A 21,915-nucleotide genomic window follows, 5' to 3' on the forward strand; every position below is an offset into this window, starting at 1 on the left:
GAACTTATCAGAATTTCCACATCAGTCTGTACTAAGTTTAGTGCTCAGTTAGAAATCTAAAACTTAGTCAGAGATGACATCTAAGGGAGGGGTGAGATGGAGGCTACTCCATGACTCCAGCAATGGATAAAGGCTCCTCTCACCCTATCTGCCAGAAGACACCCACTTAAGTGGTCCAATATCTGTCTGAGCAGCAGCTGCCTGCATTGCCAGCTATCAGAGCACTTATAAAGTACAGCCCTCTGTTAGAATGCAAATGAACTCAGGAAAATGGCAGCAACTCAGGCTGGCAAACCACTGAGTGATTGGCCTGGCAGATTGCTAGAAGTGGCCTTGAGCCCCTTCACCCAGGACAAAAGGCTTAATTTTAATTAATGCTGGTGGTCATCTCCTTTTGGAGTTACTAGGTCAGACAGTTATGAGGTCAGGCTGGTCTGATATTAGATCACATTACTCCTGAAAACATCCCTTCCATGTTTTGGGAATTAAATCAGAGCTGTTGTCTTTGACACCAAGGCAGGCATTTCTAACAGAAATGGATGAACCCAAGGGTTGCAACAAAAGCCAAAGCAGTGTATTTTTCATCAAAATAAAAATCTTGACAGAATTATACTGGTCTATGTGGCAGAAAACTTTAGGAACTAAGACAAGAATTCTTCTTCTGAGACACAGAAATTCAGCACATACAGTGCCAAATAACTAGATAATCAGGATATTCGCTGGCAAAAGAAAATTCTAGCTCTGAAGTTGGGTCTAATCCCAAATCTGCTGCTACTTGTGTCTTCCTTTCATGAACATTTCTGGAAAGACTTGTCTCTGTTTTGTTGCAGAACAAGAATATTTTTGAAATCTCAGAAAATTCCATAAAATGAGATTATTGTTCTCCATTAAGGTATCACAGTAATCATTACTTAAATATTTTTTGCTGCCTGACAAAGACTTGCTTAGAACTGATTCCAAGTGATGACATGCTAATGGAAAGCTTTGTGTACAGCAGACATTATTTGAGCACAGAGGTTCCCCTCTCTCCCTCCCCCATCAGCAGTTTCTGATAGACTCCACTGATCCTGGGACTTTAGTGAACTGCTGAGGTAATGCTTACACTGAAGTTCAAGTGACGTTTTAGAACATCCTCTGGTTAAAAAATACCAACCCAAAAAACTCTTAATTCTTAACTGGACAACTTAACTGGCTAAAGAATCTTGGCTTTCAAGCCAGGTCTAATTTCTGAGACCTGCTTATTTTAGAGCTGCATCAAAACAGGAGAGTTAACTCTTCAGAGGGTCAGTGTGGTTTCCATTTGATATTACCCCATGACTTGAGGTAATTCCATCACTGCTATAGCTCTCAAGTGGGTAAAGGAAAGATATTTTCCTTTATTGCTGGTGGTAGTCAGGGGTACAATGGGAATGAGGGAGAGAGAAAAGAAGATAAAGACAGGATATTCTTTCATTTTATTAAACTGATCAGGGGAAGGAACATGTGAAAACCTGCAGAGAGGTCACAGACACAAAGGCCATAATAAAATGTCTTACCACATACTCTGGCGACATGGGTAATATACTGAGCTTAAGCACAAAATATGAGCAACTGTCACTAGTTAATCTCTGGGTAAATCTACTGAACTGTAGATCACAGCTGCTGTGTTTCCTCACAGGAATAAGTTTCTTCTTGTTAATAAGCCTTTCTACATGTACTTCAAAGGTGTCTGAACCAAAAATTTCCCTGGGTCTGATTTTGCAGTGTCACTTACCCTCAGCCTGAAGAAAAGCAAAATGTGTCTATACAGGTAGCTTCTATTACATCTCATACTTCCAATATTTCAATTTATAGATTAAGAATAGAATTTTTTTTAAAAGAAGAAGAAAGAAATCCTGCAAGTCAACAGAATACATTTTAAAACAAAGGTTCCAGATTTGACTTCAGCTGGCTAGTGAAGACGAGAGGAGTGAATATCAACACGTGTTTATAGAGATCACACTAGGAACTAGAGCTGTGGTTCCATAACAGTTTTGGATTGCTATCAACCCTCAGAATTTCTTACGGACCACCAGGCATCGTTATCATCAAACTTTTAATTGAAAACACTATTTAAAACAGTGTTTAATACGGCTCTGTGGATTAGCTCTGAACCCTTTACCGTGGCCTCCTGGACCACCAGTGTTCTGCAGAGCAGGGTTTGGGAAGTGCTGCACCAGACTGCACACATCGCACACCCAACAGACTGCGCTGTGTCTGCGAGCAGAGGAGACTCTGCCACTGCTCTGTGTGCTCAAACAAGGCACACGGCAGCTCAACCTTCTGGGTAGCTGAAACACAGAACCCTTTTGTTTGTGCCTTACCCAAAGTTTCCTTTTTAGTGCTTTGGAGAAATATGCAAATGGTGCCCAGCACCAGTTTCTCATTGTTTGTTGTAGGATCTTCCTCATATCTGGCAATGATGTATTCTTCCAGGAAGCTATCTATGAAAATAAGAAATATAAATCACCCTGTACTGTGGAGTTATCATTACAGAATAGTTATGAGATCTATGAATCCAAAAATTAAAAAATTAAAACAAGCTTCTAAGTTTTTTTTTTTCTTTCCTCTGGAAAATTTGTTCCTTTTTTTTTCTCCTTCCCAAATCCACTAATGATGCTACAGCTCTGTGTGTGGTCATTAAAGCATTTCAGCAACTTTCTGCAAATTCTTTACAGTTATTCTTTGGCTGCAGCACTACAGAATTGTCTATTTATGACCAGAGAAACACACAGAGGAAAGCACTGAGACGGAAACTTGTGGGGAAGTGTTATAAATAAGAGCAGAAAACACCTAGGGCTGTGATCCAGCCCTGTGTGCAGGCAGTGACACAGTGTGGTCCAGCATGGGGCAGGGATGGGCTGTGGCTTCACTTCCCATCGCTCTGCCTTGGTGTCTCCTTGCACCTCACAGCACCTCAGCCAACCAGCACAGAAAGGGACCTTATTTACCTCTCTGCATATCCTCATTATCAACAGCTTACATGGAACTGGGAATGAGCAACTTGGGCAAGTAGCAGCACCATAGAAAAAACAAATGAACTCCTTTTCTAAAGCAACATTTTTTTAAACAAGTCTATGCTTCCATGACAGTATCTCACCCATTTTGGAGAGGGAACAGTGCTGCCACAGCACTTCTGTGCCCCTTGTATGCTCAATAGCCATGGTAATGCAGAGGTTTGATTCAGTGGGAGTGGAAAAGAGTCACTTCAGCAAAACTAATGCACGGGAGAAGTCTGCAAGGGAAAGGGGTAACCTCTACCTTGAAAGAAAATGAAACCTATCCAGTTCTTGTCTCTATAAGTCTCTCTTGCAGTACCTTACACTCAGCATCACTAATGGATGCTACTGGAGCATTTATAAAATTAGATTAATAACCAGCCCCCAAAAAAACGTGTCCTGTTTTTTTCCGTCGTCTGAATGCTTTTCTTTGTCTATGCAGTGCCAATACTGAGAGGTAGCTATTAACTCACTTTTTATTCATCTGAAACAGATAACGTTCAGCTTTGACTAGACAGTGTGAAAACAAATCGTGTGGCCTCACCTCACCACGGTCCAGATTCGTTGCCAAGCTCCCCTCTGCTGAAGGGGTTAGGTGGGACTATCACACGGCTGCATACCTGGGGTAACACACCCCAGCTGAGCCAAGCATTTTAGATATGTGTGGAATTCTGTAGGAACGAGAACTCCACGCTGAGTAGCAATGCCCTCCTCACACTGCTGCCCGACCCCCTTGCTGTAGCTAATGTGTGTCGTTTCTTTAGTAAGAACGTGCTGCCTGTCTGCCAACCCATCAGCTTTTGGCTTCTCTCCACAGGAAGCAGGGAAGCTGCGTTCACCTATGCCATTACTGCTGCCGGGGTTGCACACGCTGTCACTGCCGCCTGCAGCCAGGGCAACCTCAGCAATTGTGGCTGTGACCGAGAGAAACAGGGCTACTACAACCAGGAGGAGGGCTGGAAGTGGGGAGGCTGCTCTGCGGATATCAGATACGGCATTGAGTTCTCCCGGAGGTTTGTTGATGCCCGAGAAATCAAAAAGAATGCCCGGAGGCTGATGAACTTGCACAACAATGAGGCTGGAAGAAAGGTATTGCAGAAAGGACGAGGGATGGGGATATGTGTGTGCTGGAGGACGGGGGGAGGCTGGCTTGGTGGCAGGAGGCTTTCCCTGAGAACTTACCCCTCCCTCTGATGTTATCCTGCACCCACGTCGAGTCACCAAATGGCATCTACTGTTCACGGGTTTTTGCTGTTTCTTTTTATTCAGAGCTGGCCATGTTATTATAGGTACTTCTCTAAAAATTTCTGCTTCCTAAGCCTTCCTTCCAGCATCCCTGATAACAGGGAGGACCTTGCTGGATCTGTTTGGCATAAAGATAAATCACTGCTTTTCGTCTGATTTGCAAAAAACCTAGCAAGGGATGTCAGGGCTTGAGATGGGACAGAGCTGAGTTCTGCATTGCTCAACTCTCACAGCACTTACAGGTATTTATTCCAGCCAAACCCAAACCACTGTTTTGACCCCAGTTCTAATGAAATACACATAGTAGTACATAATGCACCTCTTAGCAAATGCACAACTGTCCCTTTGTAACTGGTGGGCTACAAATGGCTGCAAAAGAAGAAGAAGAAACAGTTTTGTGTCTACAACCATGATGAAATTGCTTGCCATGGAAACAATAAACATCATGGAGCTATGCTGATTTATGTTCACTGAATAACAATCCTCATGGATCTCAAAGTCCTTTAAAAATGTAACAAATCTTTCTCCATAATATATACTTACCTCAGGAGAGATTATACCCTTCAAAGTGTTTTCCTGCAGGAAAAGCCCTCCACTCAAATGTTGCAGAAAAATCCAGTATACCAATATACCAATTGAACAAAATCCTCCTCGTCCAGTCCTCAAAGTAAGACTGAAATTTCCTCCTCTAAATCCATGTGTCCTTTCAGTCCTGCACTGAGCACTGGGCAGAGAGGGTAGAATTGGTGGTGACAGAAACAGTGCAATGATCTTACTGCCTGGATTTTGCTTATTAAGGCTCAGTTTTATTGGCTGTGCACTGAAACAGAAGGTGCTGTGTGGGCAGTGGTTCATGGGGGTGGAAATGCTGCATAAACTCAATGTGGGGAGCGGGGCAGAATGTCAGGCATAGAGACAGATTGGTCCTTCAGTGATAGCTCACACTGAGCTCTCCAGGTGTGCAGGACACAGCTGGCTGAAGAGCCAAACAGAAAGGCAGCCTTGAGGGGCACAGTCTTTTTCCTAAAAATTGCTGCCACGGCTATAAAAGAACCTCATACAGCAGTTGCCCATCACCTTGGAAGACCAGCTCCAGGTCTGATCCCTTCCTTCAGGCTGGGCATTTCAGCTCAGCACCATGAATTGTGTGTGGAGGCAAAAGAAGATGGAAGCCAACTCTTAAAGTGCCAGGGAGTGTTTATTACTGCTAGGTGCATTACCATCCCTGCTTGAATGGCATCCTCTGTGGTGTGAGCTGTGTCACCCCATGGAGATCCTGATGCATGTCCTGCTTGGAACGTGTCACAGCTGAGATGTGAGAGAGGCACAGAAGAGCAAAAGCAGATGCTGAGATGGAGAGCAGCAAAGTCCCAAGGACAGAGAGAGCTCATTATGTGAACCAGGCAATGATCATGGGTCCCCCAATTCTAAATACAGCCCAGTAACCACTAGACCACATTGCTGATTCTTATTAAGCACATTATATTTTACTTTTCATCAGAATTTCATAAGCAGAGGGACATAAGCAAACCAAAGAAGTGCATGTTTTTACAGATATTTCTGGTAGCAGCATTCATGCAAATGAATTTTGTTTAACAATTCTAAAAATTGCGAACGCTCTTGCAAAAAAAAATTATATCACGCACTTTCATATTTTAAGAAAGGAATAAAAAGGCTTGTCAATACTGACAATATATTTTTTTCCATTTTTAAAAAAATATAAATAGTATTTTGGAGTTGACTCAGTTTTTCTTGTTGCTGGCATTTTTCAGCTATGCTCATAGCTATTCATTAATTCATTGTATTTTTTTCAAAAGCTAAGAATGACTGAAAGGATTTGGTGTAGTTTTTTGTTTTTAACTATAATCCATCAAATCCAGAGGAATGTGCTAAGATAAAAGATGTTTTTTGGGGTCATGTTTAGAAGTAATATTGGTGTTATGATATACATACCCATGAAATGAATATTCAAAGTTATACAGTATATAATATCTAGTGATTTTGGTTCTTCTCAGATCATTTGCTATTTGTATAGATTAGGCATTCTGCATTCAAGACTGACTGAAACTTAAGGTTAGAATAAAGCTCTGGAATGTAGGATATGCTTTCTGTGTTTCTGGGCTGTACCCTTACAAAAGCAGTTACAGAATTTTCAACAATTTTAGTGTGAAATTGCAAGGCCCTTCTGACAATCCAGGCACACCTGAAATCTGATCTACATTCACCTGAAATCTGACAGTTTTGGGGATCCTTGGGAAACCTGGATTGCACTGTGAGCCTGACACAAAATCTGAAACCAGGAGACTTTTCTTATGCATGAATGTCACTGTGACATTCTCCACTTTGTGTATGTCCTCCACTGCTTATTCACATTTAAGTCAAAAATCACAGAAGCAAGCATAGAATCACAGAATGGATAAGGCTGGAAGTGTCCAGCCCCTCTGCTCAAGCAGGATCCCCAAAACCATGTTACTCAGGACTGTGTCCAGATGGTTCTGGAATATCCCCAATGAGGAGACTCCACTGCCTCCCTGGACAATATGTTCAGTACTCAGTCACTGTCCAGGACAGAAGTTCTGCCTCCTGTCCAGGTGGAGCTCCCTGGGCTCAGTCCCTGCCTGTCCCTCTGGTACCATTGCTGGAGCAGAGCCTGGCCCTGCTCAGAGCCTCCCTGCAGCCAGGGACAGCCAGGGCTGAGGCTCCTCTCAGCTGGGCTCTTCTGGAGGCTGAACAGCCCCAGCTTTCCCAGCTCCTTTCCTCCTCACAGGACACAGAACTCTTGATCTTGTGGTCACTGCAGCTGAGGCTGCACCCAACCTTCCCATGTCCAGCGAGACCTTCCTTGTTTCTCACAGTAAGGTCCAGCAGCTCTGCCCTCACTGGCTCCTCCGTTTGACAGGATACAGCACTGAACCTCCATCTCTCTCCTTTTCCCTTCCCAAACTCTCACAACATAACAGGGAAATGCTTGTACTGCTCTGGGAAAGTCTGTCAGTACCACCCTGCTGATCTATATGCAGCTTGTCTTAAAATTTGGAAACACTTTGGAGCCAAACTTCTGGTTCATGACTGCTATTATTAAGAACCAAAGTAAAGATATTTAACCCATGTTATGAACAGGAATGAAAGGTAAGAAGAAAAACACAGGCAACTTAGTTAATTTTTTAATTCCTTCATTGCTTCAGAAGTTCTCAAATAGTCTCTACAACCTTAGGGTGGTAATGACAAAACAGTAAAGGAAATATATGCTTTTGTAGCTTCCTACAGAGATTTTGCAGCACTTTCACCATTGGAAAAACCACCATTGACATCTTTAATGGTAAGGCTTGCAGTTCTTTTTCAGTCATACCAAATTGGCTTTTTGAGGGAGCTAAGAAGAACAATTTTTAGCTAATAAATCTGTTACCTTCACTTTAGTCTTTATAAATCTCAGAGAGTTCTAAGACAGAACCATGAGGAATAAAGGAAGATCTCCCAGCCCCACCTCCAGTTATTTCCAACTTGCTCTGAAGTCAGTGGTAGGCCCTTGATGACCTGACTAGATCTCTAACAGGTGGCCAGAAGTTCACTGCTAGGTTCCTTAGTCACTCTGGCCACCAGTCTTGCCCTGAAAGCAATTATTTGAACATTCTCTCATACCATCACAAAGACTTTCTCATGTGCTGGGCAGAAAACTTGCCCATCCTCAATCTCTCAGCACTTGTCCCACACATGAGCCAGAGGGGTTTGTAACTACAGCAGGATGACTCTAATATTCTGCTCTCACAGGAATGCTCTCAAAAGCTGGCCTGCTGGTATTTCACTGTTGCTAAAAACAGAGCCCAGGGGAATTTATCTTTGTGGAAAAAGCAGCATAAATAATTGCACAAACTTTCCAAATAGATGATGGGGAAAACAGTCTTGGGGGGTCTTTTACTTGAGTCTAGGGCTGAGATGTTCAGTATCACACTGATAAATTATCTCCAGGGAAAAAAGATGGCATTTAGGCTTCTCAGGGAACTTCTGATGACTGAGGAAGGAATGAATCCCCTAATTGCGTGGCACTGCATCCTCTAATGGCTCTGCATTGCATTTCTAGGAATTGTTTCAGCTAATGGCAGGTTTGCAAAGTTTCTGATAAATTTGCAAGAAGTAGCACCAGTGAACAAATCATGATCTTGCCATTGGTGTAATTTGGAATAAATAAGTGCTCAGGGATTCCTGGTGACACAAGACACTCCTGATGGAAGGTTCATGCTTTGTGGCAAAGCAGCACTGCACGGTGTGAAAGAGCAGAGGAACAAACTGCCCCATCAGTTTCTAAACATCTGCTATGAGTTGGGATGGAAAGCACAAGTGTGGTAAATGAAAACAATCCCCAAAGGAGGACTAGGATAAGTCCAACAGAGATGTTTCTGAAAGAATGGCTTGTTGCAAATCTGAGAGATTACAGAGAGATGTCTGGGCAAATCTTTGACAGAGTAATGAAAAATTAAATAACAACAAACCAAGTCAGCTTTGATGCTGTTTTATGAGACAACTTTCTACCATGTAGTTTTAGAAACAAGTATCTTTATTCTGGGATAAATGAACTTGGAGTAACATCTGGGAACACACATCATTAATCTTAACTTTTTGTTGAAAGCTTCAAAACAATGACTGTCTCTCATGGGGAATCTCATCTATAAAAATGGGGGTTTCTGTTTGTTTTTATGGGGTGAGTTAAAAGAACAAACTGACAAATTGGTAGCAGATTGCAGCTTTTACCAAAAAGTAGAAATGTTTCTGACAGTTTATCAATCAATTAGGCTCTCAGGATAGACATTGACTGTGGTTATGTGGAGAGCAAGCTGAAACACACCCATGGCCCTGACTGCCAGCGACTCAGCCTGATGCTGCCCCAGGATTTACTCCTTGTAACACCCATGGGCTCTTCCTGTTTTTTTTTTTGGAGTGCCTGGAAGATGACAACAGCTTATTTTACATTAGAAATAATAAGGGTATGGGAAAAACCAAATAATTCAGTCTCTCTCAAGAAGAGATTATTCAATTACTTGGGACAACATCCCCATCTAAGCTATGTCTTGTTTTCAGAGTTTCTGGTGCAACAGGCCTGTGGTACTGGGAATGGATTTTTTTCTGACTTGCTTTGGCTGTAGAAAAGCTAACGAGGTGTTTTGTTGATTACCATTCATTAGATATAGATATAAATATAAATTATATTCTATATTATACATACATACATACACACACAAATATACGTAGTTTGTGTGTGCATAATTATGGCTATTTATACATATTTATATGTATTGTCTGTGCATATATTATGTAAGACAGTGTTAGCTCCCTTTACCTCACATGAAGCCTTATAATTAATCAGCTTACTCCTGCAAGATGCACAGCATGCCCTAATGTGCTGCAGATTGCCCACACTGCCACCTGACAGGACATAAAGATAAGAAGCAATGCCTAGAAAAAGACTCTGGATGAAATGTTTTGAGGTCACAGTGGAGGCTGAATCCCAGTTTCAAACATGAAAGCCAACTAATTTTATGCTCTTGTAAGTCTAAAATATTTTTTAAAATGTGACTTTGTTTCCTAAGTCATTTCAGCAATGCAAAGAATGTGACTTTCCAGGTTTTACAGCCTCAAGTACATCATTTGCTGAAAGTTTCTTTCTCTAACAGTGACAAATTATTTCACTGCACATCCCTTGTGAGGACACTCCTGAAAGAAAAGCTTTCAATAGTTATGCTTCATGCCATACTTTCCATTTTCCCACTTAAACTGATTTGCAGACAGATATATAAATCCAATTTCAGAAAGTTTGGTGTTACAGCTTGGGTGGGTTAGATGGATAACTAAGGGCTTATCCATATGTCCTGAATATGCAAGCTTTGGCTCAAAGTCTCATGAGGATAGATCTCCTGCTTCCAGTTGGGCTGGATTTGCTAGCCTGTCTTTTCCTTCCAGAAACACACCCTTAGCACAGACTGCCAGCAGCTACATCTGGTACTACCCTGCTTTTTGAACATTTTGCTTTAAAATTAGAGGGGGGAATAGCCAAATATTTTAGGACTTGCTAAATGGTTTTATTCAAGAAATGTGCATGCCCATACATACCATGTAATTCATGCAAGACATGTATCAAACATCTAGTGAAATATCACTGCACGATCTCAGACCTGACACATCTGTTCTGCCTGACAGAATAAAACTACCAGGGAAATATTTTTAACTATTTCAGGTGATATTTAAGATTTTACCTTTAATCTTCACAACAAATTCCATAGAGAAGAGAGTAGAACATTGCAAGCACACTTGCTTTGGGGATGATAGGGAGAATGCTTCTGAAGATTATTGCTTTTTACAACATTTCAATATAAAAACAAAATTCAGAAAGTTTTAACCAATTGCAGCAGTTTTTTGTTCAAACAGATATATTCTCTTCTAGAAAGCAGAGAAGAAACACTGATGGATTAGGCTATTGTTCATCCTCATAACAGCAGGGACATCCATCTAATGGGCAGCAGGTCCCAAAATACCAGGCTAATTTTCCTGGTAGCCAAGAGGAGAACTTGTGTAAGGAGTGCAGTAGGCCTTCCTCAGCTTTTTCAATGCATTCAGTGGGGACACTGTGGAAGAGGGAGCCTCACCCAGGGAGGCAAGTGGAGGGGAGAAGGTGAATTGATCCCTCTTGGCACTCTGGGGCTCCCCAGCCCTGCTGAGCTCTGGCTCAGGGAGAAACCACCTTGGGCTGTCTGGACACTGACCTGCTGCAAAGGGGAGAATCCCAGCTCCCTTAAACTAAACAATAAGAAAAACAGGGATGTGACAGAGGAGTAAACACAGTAATTCAGTTCCTTATCCCACATCCCACAGAATATAACTGCTGTTGTGATGCTCGATGGAACAGCTTCACAGAGAAGCAGAAAGAAAACCATGCAGCTGCAGTGCTCTTATTCCTCTCCTGCTGGCTCCATGCTCCCTCTTCACAGGGCTGGGCACAGCCCAAGGAGACATGGCATGAGCTGCTCAATTTTGGGCTCTGTGATGTGCTATTAGCAATGAATAATTTCAGGACATCTGTATTAGAGGAGTAGCATTACACCCTACTAATCTTAGTTACACCCCTGCCTATCCAAGATAAAAAACCAAACCCAAACAAACTCAGCTTGGATTCCCAGATGGGTCCACGAGATCAGCATTTTGTCAGCAGTGCTGGACCCCAGGCTACACTGAGACTGGGGTTAGCCAGTGCCCACACATCATCAGCAAGCCATCAGCTCTCGTGGCTGCAGCTGCATGAGCATCAAAGGAGTGGTGACATCTTGTGACCAGAATCGTCTCTTTTGGTAGTTATTACCCAAAACAAAAGTTGGTCACTTGCATATTTGATGAGGCAAAACTCTTAAAGTCTTTTATTTCTTTTTGATACTTCAGTCAAAAAGTTATATGGATTTTGTTACATTCAACATCTGGTCCAACAATGTGCATTTCCATTAAGGAAAACACAAACCAGCAAGGGCAAGCCAAAACACACACACACACACACACACACACACACACACACACACACACACACACACAATGTTACTGTTGTTTTTACATACTCTATCCAGATAGGATTTTTAATATCTACAGAAACTTTATCTGATGTTAAGCAGTTGGGTCTAGATATGGAACTTGAAAAAAATGAATTTCTTTTCTTGAGTATCATTTTGTTTTATTTCAGTCTTTGCAAGTCTTTTTCTACTTAACTGGCAGTGGACAGCCCTCAAATTGCATTTTAAATGTGTGATTTATATAGGTATAAAAAGATGTGGGATTAAGAAAGCTTTAACATTATATTTCACAGTTCTTTTAACAAAGTAGCAGTAGTTAGAAAATTTTATTTGGCAAGACCATGCTGGGGTGGGAGTGGGCCTGTGTGTGGAAAAGGGACCTGAGGAATGTTCCTATGATTAGTCTGAGGCAGCACAGCCCAACGATGGGAATTTGCTCTGGGAGGTAGATCTTGCTGTAAACCATTCAAGATTAGATACGAGGCACTGACATATGACAAATGAAACTGCTGAGAGAGTGGCTCATATGAGCTAATGATTTTCAATCTTTAATTAAGCACCTAGCTTGGCATAGTGTCTAAGATTTGAGTAAATAAGTACCTTTAAGGTTCAGGGTCAGAGCTTTGATGGGAATTTTGCTGAGGAAAGCTGAGCTGGAGAGACATTTAGGAAGCAAAGTGTAAGCTGCTCTTCACTCAGAGCATTGAGCAAACAGGGTCAGGTCTGATCACCTCTGCCAGGTCCTGTGGCACCTCCTGGCAAGTGGGAACTGCTCAGATCCCAGGCAGAGACATTCCCTGGGAGGGCCAGAGCTGGCTTGTCAGCAAGGAGGGGCACTGCAGCATCTGCGTGGAAAGAGGGGGGAAAATGTTGCTTAGAATCTGCTTAGCTTGGGCCTTGTATTCCCTGACCTCCAAGGTTTTGGGCACAATTTTATACCCACAGCTGACTGTGGGCACACAAATTATAGCATTCAGGAATTTAACTACCTGATGATTGGGCCTCTGCTCAGTGTTGTAACCCCAAGCATTCCACATTCATGAGAGAAGCCTCCAAAAAATTAGAAAAACCTGTGAGATTGGCTTCAGGAGCATGAATTAATACTTTTTGAAACTTCTGCTTTTTTGTGCCGGCATGGCTTGCATTTGCAAGTCCACCCACCATCACAAACAGTGGGAACTTTGAAGAAATACAGCAGTGAAATCAGGTTTCTGCTCACCAAAATGAATCACAAAACTGGACCTTCAGAAAGAAAATGACAAAAAAAAAAAAAAAATCAAGACTTAGGATAAAGTTGCTGAAGATTGTACTATAGAGGCTGCCAGGCAGTGTCTATACATATTATATATAATGTATATAATAATGTATATAAACATCTGCATCTCAACCAAATGCACACACAGGCCAAAATTATTGTATAGACACACAAACATTCATGTGTAAAAACATATTTACAAAGATACCAACCAGGACACCAGAATGGGAGATGTCTGTCTTTCAGGAACAATGACACTTTCTAGTGTATCAGGGAAGCACATCAGAGGCTCCTTGGGATAGTGTTGAGCCCACAGGAGAATAAGGAACCTCATGAACTTCACCTTCTTCCACTCTCTTAGCAAGTTACTCACTTGGCCTTTTAACCAAAATGCAGACACCAGAAATGCATGTAGAGCACAACAAAATATGTACACTTCACCGAGAGTTACTGCTCAGGGAGGATGTCTCAGGGGGACAGATCCCATTGGCAGTGCTTTCCTGGAAATCCTTAGATCTTAGTGCTCTTTGGTGGAAGTGTAAAGGTTTCCTCCAACCACCTCTTGTGATGGATTTTGCTGCAGTTCTTAGAGCTGCAACTGCATGATGAGAAAGCTGTAGAAATGGGTTAATTTCAACAAAACCAAACATTTGTCAGCAATATCAAGCACATCTTCTAAGCATGTTTAAACATATCTACAAACACATCTAAATGCCAATAGATTATTTGAACCCTGATTTGTGGAACAGGATTGAAATCTTATTTGGGGGTCTTTGGAAAAATACATTCTCCATGGGCCTGAAATGGATACAGGGGAGATGCCAGAGACCCCTAAACGACCCTGGAGTATGTCATAATGCATTCATCTCCTCACTGCTACTGAAATGCTGCTGATGCAGCACAAGGTGGCAAGTTTTCTCTTCTATCAGTATGGAAGACAGGAAGGTGACACAATTCACAGCCTTGCTGATTTTCTTCTTTTAGAGCAGTTGCAGCTGTAGGAATTTCTTCCCCAACTTAGTAAACCTTTCTGGAAAACACTTTTTCTGCCTCTGATAGGCTAACTTGACCTTGACCTGGGAAAACCTGTGGTTCCAGAAGGTCTAAGGTATGAGCAGACTGAGGTCAGACCTCATCAGGGGCTGCAGCTGCTCCAGAGGGGCAGTGGAGGGGCAGCTCTGATCTCTGCTCCCTGTGACAGGGACAGGACTTGGGAATGGCTGGAGCTGTGCCAGGGGAGGCTCAGGCTGGAGGGCAGGAAAGGTTCTTCCCCAGAGGGTGTCAGGCACTGCCCAGGCTGCCCAGGGAATGGGCACAGCCTGAGGCTGCCAGAGCTCCAGGAGAGTTTGGACAAAGCTCTCAGGGATGCACAGGGAGGGATTTTTGGGGTGTCCTGAGTTGGACTTGATGGGTCCCTTCCAACTCAGGATATTTTATGATTCTTGCATAGGTTGCTCAGCTATCTTATACTTGTTACCGTATGTTGGCAAGGGAGAATAAAAACCAAATATTCTCTTTAATATTGAAACCCCAGAAATTTGGGAAAAAACAAACCATACAATTTAAGTGAAACTCAAACAACTCAGGAGGGTGCCCTCTATTTGCAGGGATAACCAGATCTGTACAGCTTTTATTTTAAGGCCAGTTTCTGAAGCAGTAAGCATTTTTTACTCCCTCCTACTTCATTATGCCATTGTACTCAGATTTCGGCCCTTTTATCCTTTGCCCATTTCAGTCATGTTCTGGGATCTGCAGCGAAACCACTACAGGAGATGGTCTGCAGCATCAGTAATGCTTTCAGACAAGCTTGGTAGCTCATATTTCTTTGTTAGCATCCCATTGCGAAGGGGAAAGATCAGCTCGCTTTGTTCTTAGGCCTTGATTTTCATAAGCTAATGATGACTGTGGGTGTAATTATGGTCAGGCTTAAGTGGTAGCGCGAGGGCAGAAAAACAGAGAGGCTCTTCCGTGGGGCTGGCCTGGGGGGCTGGCCTGGGGGGCTGGCCTGGGGGGCTGAACTGGGGGGCTGGCCTGGGGGGCTGGCTTGCCTCTGCTGCTCACATGGAGCTGGGGGCACAACCTGGCCCGGGGAGGGAGGGAAGGAGGGATGGGGCAGTCCTGGCGTGGCTTGGAACGGGAGAATGGCAGTGGAGCAGGAGCTCGTTTGTCTTCACCCATTTGTGTCCCTTCTGACACAAATGCACCCCTCTGGCTGAACCTCCTCCACCACAGCAGTACATTTCTCTTTGGCTTCCTGTTGAGCAGGACCCTTCAGTGGATTGTTTTCTGTCTAGCATTGTGTAATCATTGCCCTGGTGGAAGAAAAATGTATTTCTGGCGGATTATTCACTTAGTAGTTAGATTAATACTGCAATGAGTGCTGCATTTAAAGGGGATGGGATATTCTGTGGGTGGAATAGCCCATAAGTTTACCACTGGTGTTATAGGTATAGGTGTATAGGCAAAATCTTTAATCATGCAGTGAATATAGAATCATAAAATGTTTTGGGTTGGATGGGATCTTAGTGATCATCTAGTTCCAACTCCTTGCATGTATGCCTATTCAGTCACACAGTATATACTCTTCTTTTTAAATATTCTTTGATCATTACTTAAAGCAATTAAATATTCTGAATCCTATGCCACTTAAAAAACCCCAAAGCCCATTTTTTTTTTTCAAAAATGAAAATTACTTGAAAAATTTTAAGTCCCCTGTGGTTTTAAAGGCATGTCTTCTGAAATGTAAGTAGATATTCTCCAATATTTGGAAGCAGGATGGAAATGTTTTCCCAAATAATGACAAAACACTGTATTTTCAACAAGGTGCCACTTAAAACAAAATGTGTTATGATCATTCTGCTGAGAGGTGAAACGATGTATAAGCATGCATTTGAAAAATTTCAACCAGCAATAATGAATATTCATATGAGCTAAACAGTCTGAGGTTTTAGGTAGGCTTGCAATGCTGTTTTCCTGCAATAACAATATACAAATGTCTGTCCGTGTAGGTTCTTGAAGAGAGAATGAAACTGGAGTGCAAGTGTCATGGGGTTTCAGGTTCTTGTACAACTAAGACCTGCTGGACCACTCTTCCTAAATTCAGAGAGATTGGATATATTTTGAAAGAGAAATACAACGCTGCAGTGCAGGTGGAGGTGGTGCGAGCCAGCAGACTGAGACAGCCAACCTTCCTGAAGATCAAGCAGATCAAGAGCTACCAGAAGCCCATGGAAACGGATTTGGTGTACATCGAAAAGTCACCAAACTACTGTGAGGAAGATGCCTCCACAGGGAGTGTGGGGACGCAGGGACGGCTCTGCAACCGCACCTCTCCCAACGCCGACGGCTGCGACATGATGTGCTGCGGAAGAGGCTACAACACACACCAGTACACCAAGGTGTGGCAATGCAACTGCAAATTCCACTGGTGCTGCTTTGTGAAGTGCAACACGTGCAGTGAGAGGACAGAGGTGTTCACCTGCAAATAACGGCATGGAGAGCGAACAGAACAAAGCACCGGAGCGAGGAAAGTGGAGTACAACAAACAACGACAGCATCGTTTTGCACATCTAATCCTCTCGGGGAAAAGAACCCCAGCCAACACCACAGCTACTCCCTCCCCACTACTACTTACACTTCTAAGGATGGTGCATTTTGGCTGGCTGGCTGTTGTAACTGCTTTGGAAACAGGGGCAACAGGATTAAGGTGATGTTTGCAACCACATGAAACTTTCTCTCTGTCTCTCTATTTTATTTTTTAAACTACAATCTGGGTGTTGTAGAGTTCTCCTAGTGTTTTAAGTTATACATATCAGAGAAGCTGATTGTATTGCAGCTCCCATGACATTTAAAAGAAAAAGACACTTTCTCCTCTTTTACAGCAACAAAACTGTCTAGCCCTGTGCAAACAAAGACTTTTTTTAAGGAAATGAGATCTTCACTGACTAGAACACAGCATTCTCGCTGCGAAACCCAGAATTTCTAAGAAAGCAGGTAGAGAGAAAACAACTGGTAGGGAGGAAAATCCATGGCAGAAATACTCCACTATCAGTTTGGAAAAAAATCCCAACAAACATTCACAAAATTACATCAGCTGCCAGTGACACTGGAACTCTTTGAATGAACACTAAAAATAATTATTTATGTTTTTAATAGTATCAAAAAATTCTAAGCACTAACGGGTAGCTATGTCTTAATTCTGTACTAAATGTAAACTTATTGGAACTCTGACTTTATGACTTTTGTATTTGGTTCTCCCTAAGTTCTTCAATGCTACTGATCTGTTGTCACTCCACTATTAGAGTTCAATTACTGTAGACCTTAAGCAATTGCCAGAATTGAGCGAAAACATCACATGAAACTTTGGTGACCAATGTTTGATATTGACTTTTCCCGCTTGCCTCCTGAATAAGAATGACTTTTTTTAGACTCAGGCCTGAGGTGTGGAGCACCTGCTCTCATCTCCTCGTAGGGAGTAGGATACAAAGATGTGCTTCAACAAAGATCAGACGTTTTGCTTTGCCATCGAATGCGCTGGCAGGATCTTCCAGGCATTGCGTTTTCCCTTTAATGGTTGAAAGTTAATATTTCTGAGTTTTAAATATCTTATGCTCAGTATGCACTCAGAAGTCAATAAAAGTATGGCAGCTGAGCTCTAGGTTGCTGCAATCTCTGAGCTGTCATGGCTTCATGAGCATAAGAAAGCTAAAATTTGGGTTAGCTTGTGCTATCATTATTTTAAGGTTGGCAATAATGTACCCCCTGGTAAGCACATGAATGTTAAAAGAAAGAATCTCACTTCTTAATAGCACTCAATCCTAATTCCCACACCTTTTCCCTACGAGAGATTTTTTAAACAGCCTCAGATATTTTACTGCTGTAAAATCTAGTGTTTTAACCCCAAGAGCCCAGATATGCCCACTTATAACACAGCCCATTTAACCACATAATTGTTTGCTTGTCCCGAGGGTCCCTGCTCAATTTTCTGAAAACTTGGATTAAAAATTTCCTTACATCTGCATATCTGCATTTTTAGCTTTTGTTTAATTTCATTGTTTTACTGAGGGGCTGCAGAGCCATGAGCTTTCCCCAGCTGACATGGAAGCACATGTTCATCCACATGGTGCTCTTGGGGCAAGGGGCTGGTGGAGCCAGAGCTGCTCCAGCTCCTCTGCTGGATATGTGAATGAGCCAGAATTACCTCTGTGATTTGTGAGCCCATATAATCAAAAGCAACTAATGATTTGGGGACCTTCACTTGAACACCTATAAGGATCTGTCTTTCTGACCCCAAGCACTTACCCTTGAAAATCAAACCCCTTTGATGACTCCCCCACAGAGCAATGCAAAATTGCTCATTTTTTTTGATGTTGCTGTTGGTTTCTAAATACCAGCTCTGGCATGAATGAGTGCAGCTTCACAGAAGTTGCCAGGGGCCCCAAAAAATACTAGATTCACTCCATGTAGTTTAAAGTTCCTTGGATTCATGGGTATTGTTGTTGAATAATAGTGATAATACTGTACTTTCACTACATTCTTGACAGGAAGCAAATAAAGCTCCCAAACACAGTAATGCACAGTCTTATGGTACTAGATGCTGTAAATATATTAGAATAGTATTTGTTAAGTACAATTGAGGAATCCAATTAAGTTATATTATTGTATATCGTTTAAATGTCTATAGAGTATTTTAAATTATTGCAAACTACACTGCGTTAAAAAAAGAAAAAAAGAAAGAAACATTATATATTATAACACCAACCACTCTGAAAAGTGGACCAAAGTGACACTTTCTCTCTTTTCTATCTGCACCCCTATTTGAAATAGCTCTTTCTGCTACTGTAAGATCACTGTAACAGTCCCAGGACTGGGTTAGCAGTCTAGAATGTAATGTTTCAGAGCATCCTACAAAAGCTTTGTTCATGTGGAGGTGCAGCATTCAAAAAGGTGCTGTATGGCACAAAGCAGGGGCTGGTGGTGAGAATGCTTGGACTTTGAAATATGTCCCAAGGAAAAGCAGTTTTGGTCAGAAAACACTGTTACCACTAATGTACTGAAACCCCCCCCAAAATGGCAACTTTTAACGAAGGTGTCTGTGAATAGAAGTGGGTTACACACTACTTTTATTTTTAAAAATGTAGTTTGATGTCAAAGATTTGTGACAATAGAAGCTGGAACATGACCAGCAACATGTGGTTTAACCATACCTTAGCCATGACAAAACTCAAAATACCTTATGTTATTAAAGAACTTAAGAGCAAAGATCAATTTGTTTACTATGTTAATGTTTTATGGCAAGCAGAAAACAAAAATTGAAATGTGTTTCCATTAAAACCTAATTTTTCCCCCTTCTAGTTCCTTTTCCTTTTATTTGTTCTTTGTTTAGGAAAAAAAAAAAGAAAGCAACAAGATCTTATGCAAAGGCCATTTGTGTACAGGCTTCTCCAGATGAGAAATGACAGTCCTGAGCAATTTTTGTGTTTTGGGAAAAACAGTCATGAACATGACTGTGTGTGGTATCAGTCTCAAGCCATCTACCTACACCAGTGCTACAGAGAAACTGGCACCAACATTGCTACTGCCAGAAACTTTAGCTGGCTGCAATGAAAAGATAATTTTTCTGGTGGAAGAAAATAAATGTTTTGTGATAGAAATATGGCATCCAACTCAGAAATGGTGCTTGACCATGAACCTCACATAACAGATTAGCAAACAGAGAGGAATAAGAGGTGCAGAGGAGAGGCTTGCAGACCCTGATTTAGGCACCTGTACAGCACCAGTTTATTCAAGCCAGTTATGGACACATCTGAGAACGCTACCTGGATCTGAACATGAAGGATTTGACAGCCTTTCCCTTGGTTAGAATAGTTACAATATCTTTGATACTGAGAATAGTGTCTTCCTGTACAAAATCTAAAGAAAAGGTACAACATTTGCTTTATTTACCCCTCAGGGAAGACATCCAGATATAGATAGATCTATAGTGAAATTCTACGTGAACTAAGTCCAAAATAACTTCATTAAAATGAACTGAGTTGGCCTGGGTTTACAGCAGCATAAGTATGCACAGCATTTTACTCACAGACGCCAAAGAAAACACTGCACCTTCTTTCTAATTACATCATGGGAAACTTGTTAATAGAGCTGCAGGAAGTTTTTATAACACACGGTAATATTACATTTGTTTCTGTGATGACATCTGGAAACTAGATGAAACTCATCAAAAGCTTTGCAAATCTTTTAACAAAGATAAAGCATGTTGTGAGCAGGTCACCTAAAGTTTTAAACATATTTCCATGGATTTCTTTTGTAGTTGAAGATTAAGACCCCAAAGTGATACTGGAGGTAACAAATCAAGACCTTCCCTTATAGCAGCTTTCCCATGCAGAGAACTCACTGTGACTTTCACTATTGAAGGCACTACTGGCATTCAGCAGAAAATGCTTTCTTTAAAGCTAATTTGCATTCATAGCAATTTTAATAACTGGACAGAGTGACTGCACGTTTCCTTTCCAGCCCTTCAGAGCTTTTGTTGCAATGACAGTTCCCACAGCGACGGCGATACACTGAGTGGTACAGTAAAGACACAACATTCTTCTCTGTGAGTGATGGCCACAACAACATGTGGGATATACACAACAAAAACTATGCCTAAGGGAAAAGAACATCAAAGTTGGAAAGGCAGGGGAAGTTGTAAGCAATTCCAGTTTGTGATACGGATATTGTAAGAAACCTCCTGTGTGCTAAACAAACCGCATTGTATGCTGAACTTCACCCACAAACTCATTTCCCGTCAAATCCAAAGTCTCTGTCTGCATCTCTGCACATTCAGACTTGAGCAAGCCTATCCAAAGGCTGAAAAGCATTTTCTTTTTTGTGTTTGTTTTATTTGGCATTAGGAAATGGTAGGGGATTATTTTCTGGCAGGGAACATACATTTGCAAATTTAAAATTTGCATCTAATTTTTTAAATTAAGATTTAGGGCTTTTGCCCTCTGCACATTCCTGCAGTACAGACATGTTTGCTTTGAAAGATTTGTTTAGTGAAGAACGGCAGTTTTCACACAATACATGGTGGTTGTTTCCAATGTGTTCCATAGAGCATGGAGAGAGAGGGAATAGTACTATTGTAAACCCAAAATCTTTCATTGTGCTCTTTTTACGAAAAGCAATATACTAATTATTAGCTGTTTGGAGAACCTGGTGTGAGTCTGTTTTGATCATCCTTTTCAGAACTTAATGCGATGAAAGACCAAAGAATTGAAATATTAAAGTTCTCTTTGTTTCCAGGTTCTCTTATTCTTGATGCAAACAGATCCTCAGATCAACAATAAAAACCGCAGCTTAATGAGACTTAAACTTGTACATAGGTAATGAAAACGATTAAGATATTTGTTTCATAGGCGATCCCAAACAATTGGCAACCGCAGCCGACACTGGAAATGTTTGCATTGAAAGCCTGCTGTATGATTAGCCTCTGCCTTCATTTGCCCAGCAATTTAGGGAAAACCCTGCATTTTAGATCCCATACAACTAAAAGGAATTCCCAAGGAGATTACAAGATTTTGATCTTATTGTTTAATTCCTGTGGCTGAGAAAGAAAAGGAGCATTCCCTCAATCTTTGGGTAAAGGGAAACCCAAAGGCATTTTGAAGACTATTCACACCACTCAACTAAGACCAAAGGACGGGTTAAGGGAAGTGACAGCCTCTCTGGGGTTCCTCTACAATAGGGAGAGCAATCTTTCTCCAGGGGGGGCCTTAGTTCAGCTCTGACAGACCTTCTCTCTCTCAACTGGAGAAAAACTCTAGGAAGACAATGCTGGATAATTTGTCTGCTGAAATTAAGCACCAAA

General features: G+C 41.7%; 1 protein-coding gene across 6 annotated transcripts in view; it reads left to right on the forward strand.

Annotated features, from left to right (window-relative positions):
* The window catches only part of WNT7B (Wnt family member 7B), a 94,902-nt gene extending 75,488 nt beyond the window's left edge, over positions 1 to 19,414 (forward strand). For all 6 annotated transcript variants that reach the window (XM_085049736.1, XM_085049740.1, XM_085049735.1 and 3 more), the window contains exons 3-4: positions 3,835 to 4,106; positions 16,070 to 19,414. In XM_085049736.1, coding sequence (XP_084905862.1) covers positions 3,835 to 4,106; positions 16,070 to 16,549 — 752 coding nt within the window. In that variant the 3' untranslated portion in view covers positions 16,550 to 19,414. The remainder of the gene's footprint in view (positions 1 to 3,834; positions 4,107 to 16,069) is intronic.
* The last annotated feature ends 2,501 nt before the right edge of the window (positions 19,415 to 21,915 follow it).

Source organism: Lichenostomus cassidix, chromosome 1Ab (genome assembly GCF_008360975.1).
Source record: "Lichenostomus cassidix isolate B80296 chromosome 1Ab, HeHo_3.0, whole genome shotgun sequence".
In the NCBI taxonomy this organism is placed as follows: domain Eukaryota; kingdom Metazoa; phylum Chordata; class Aves; order Passeriformes; family Meliphagidae; genus Lichenostomus; species Lichenostomus cassidix.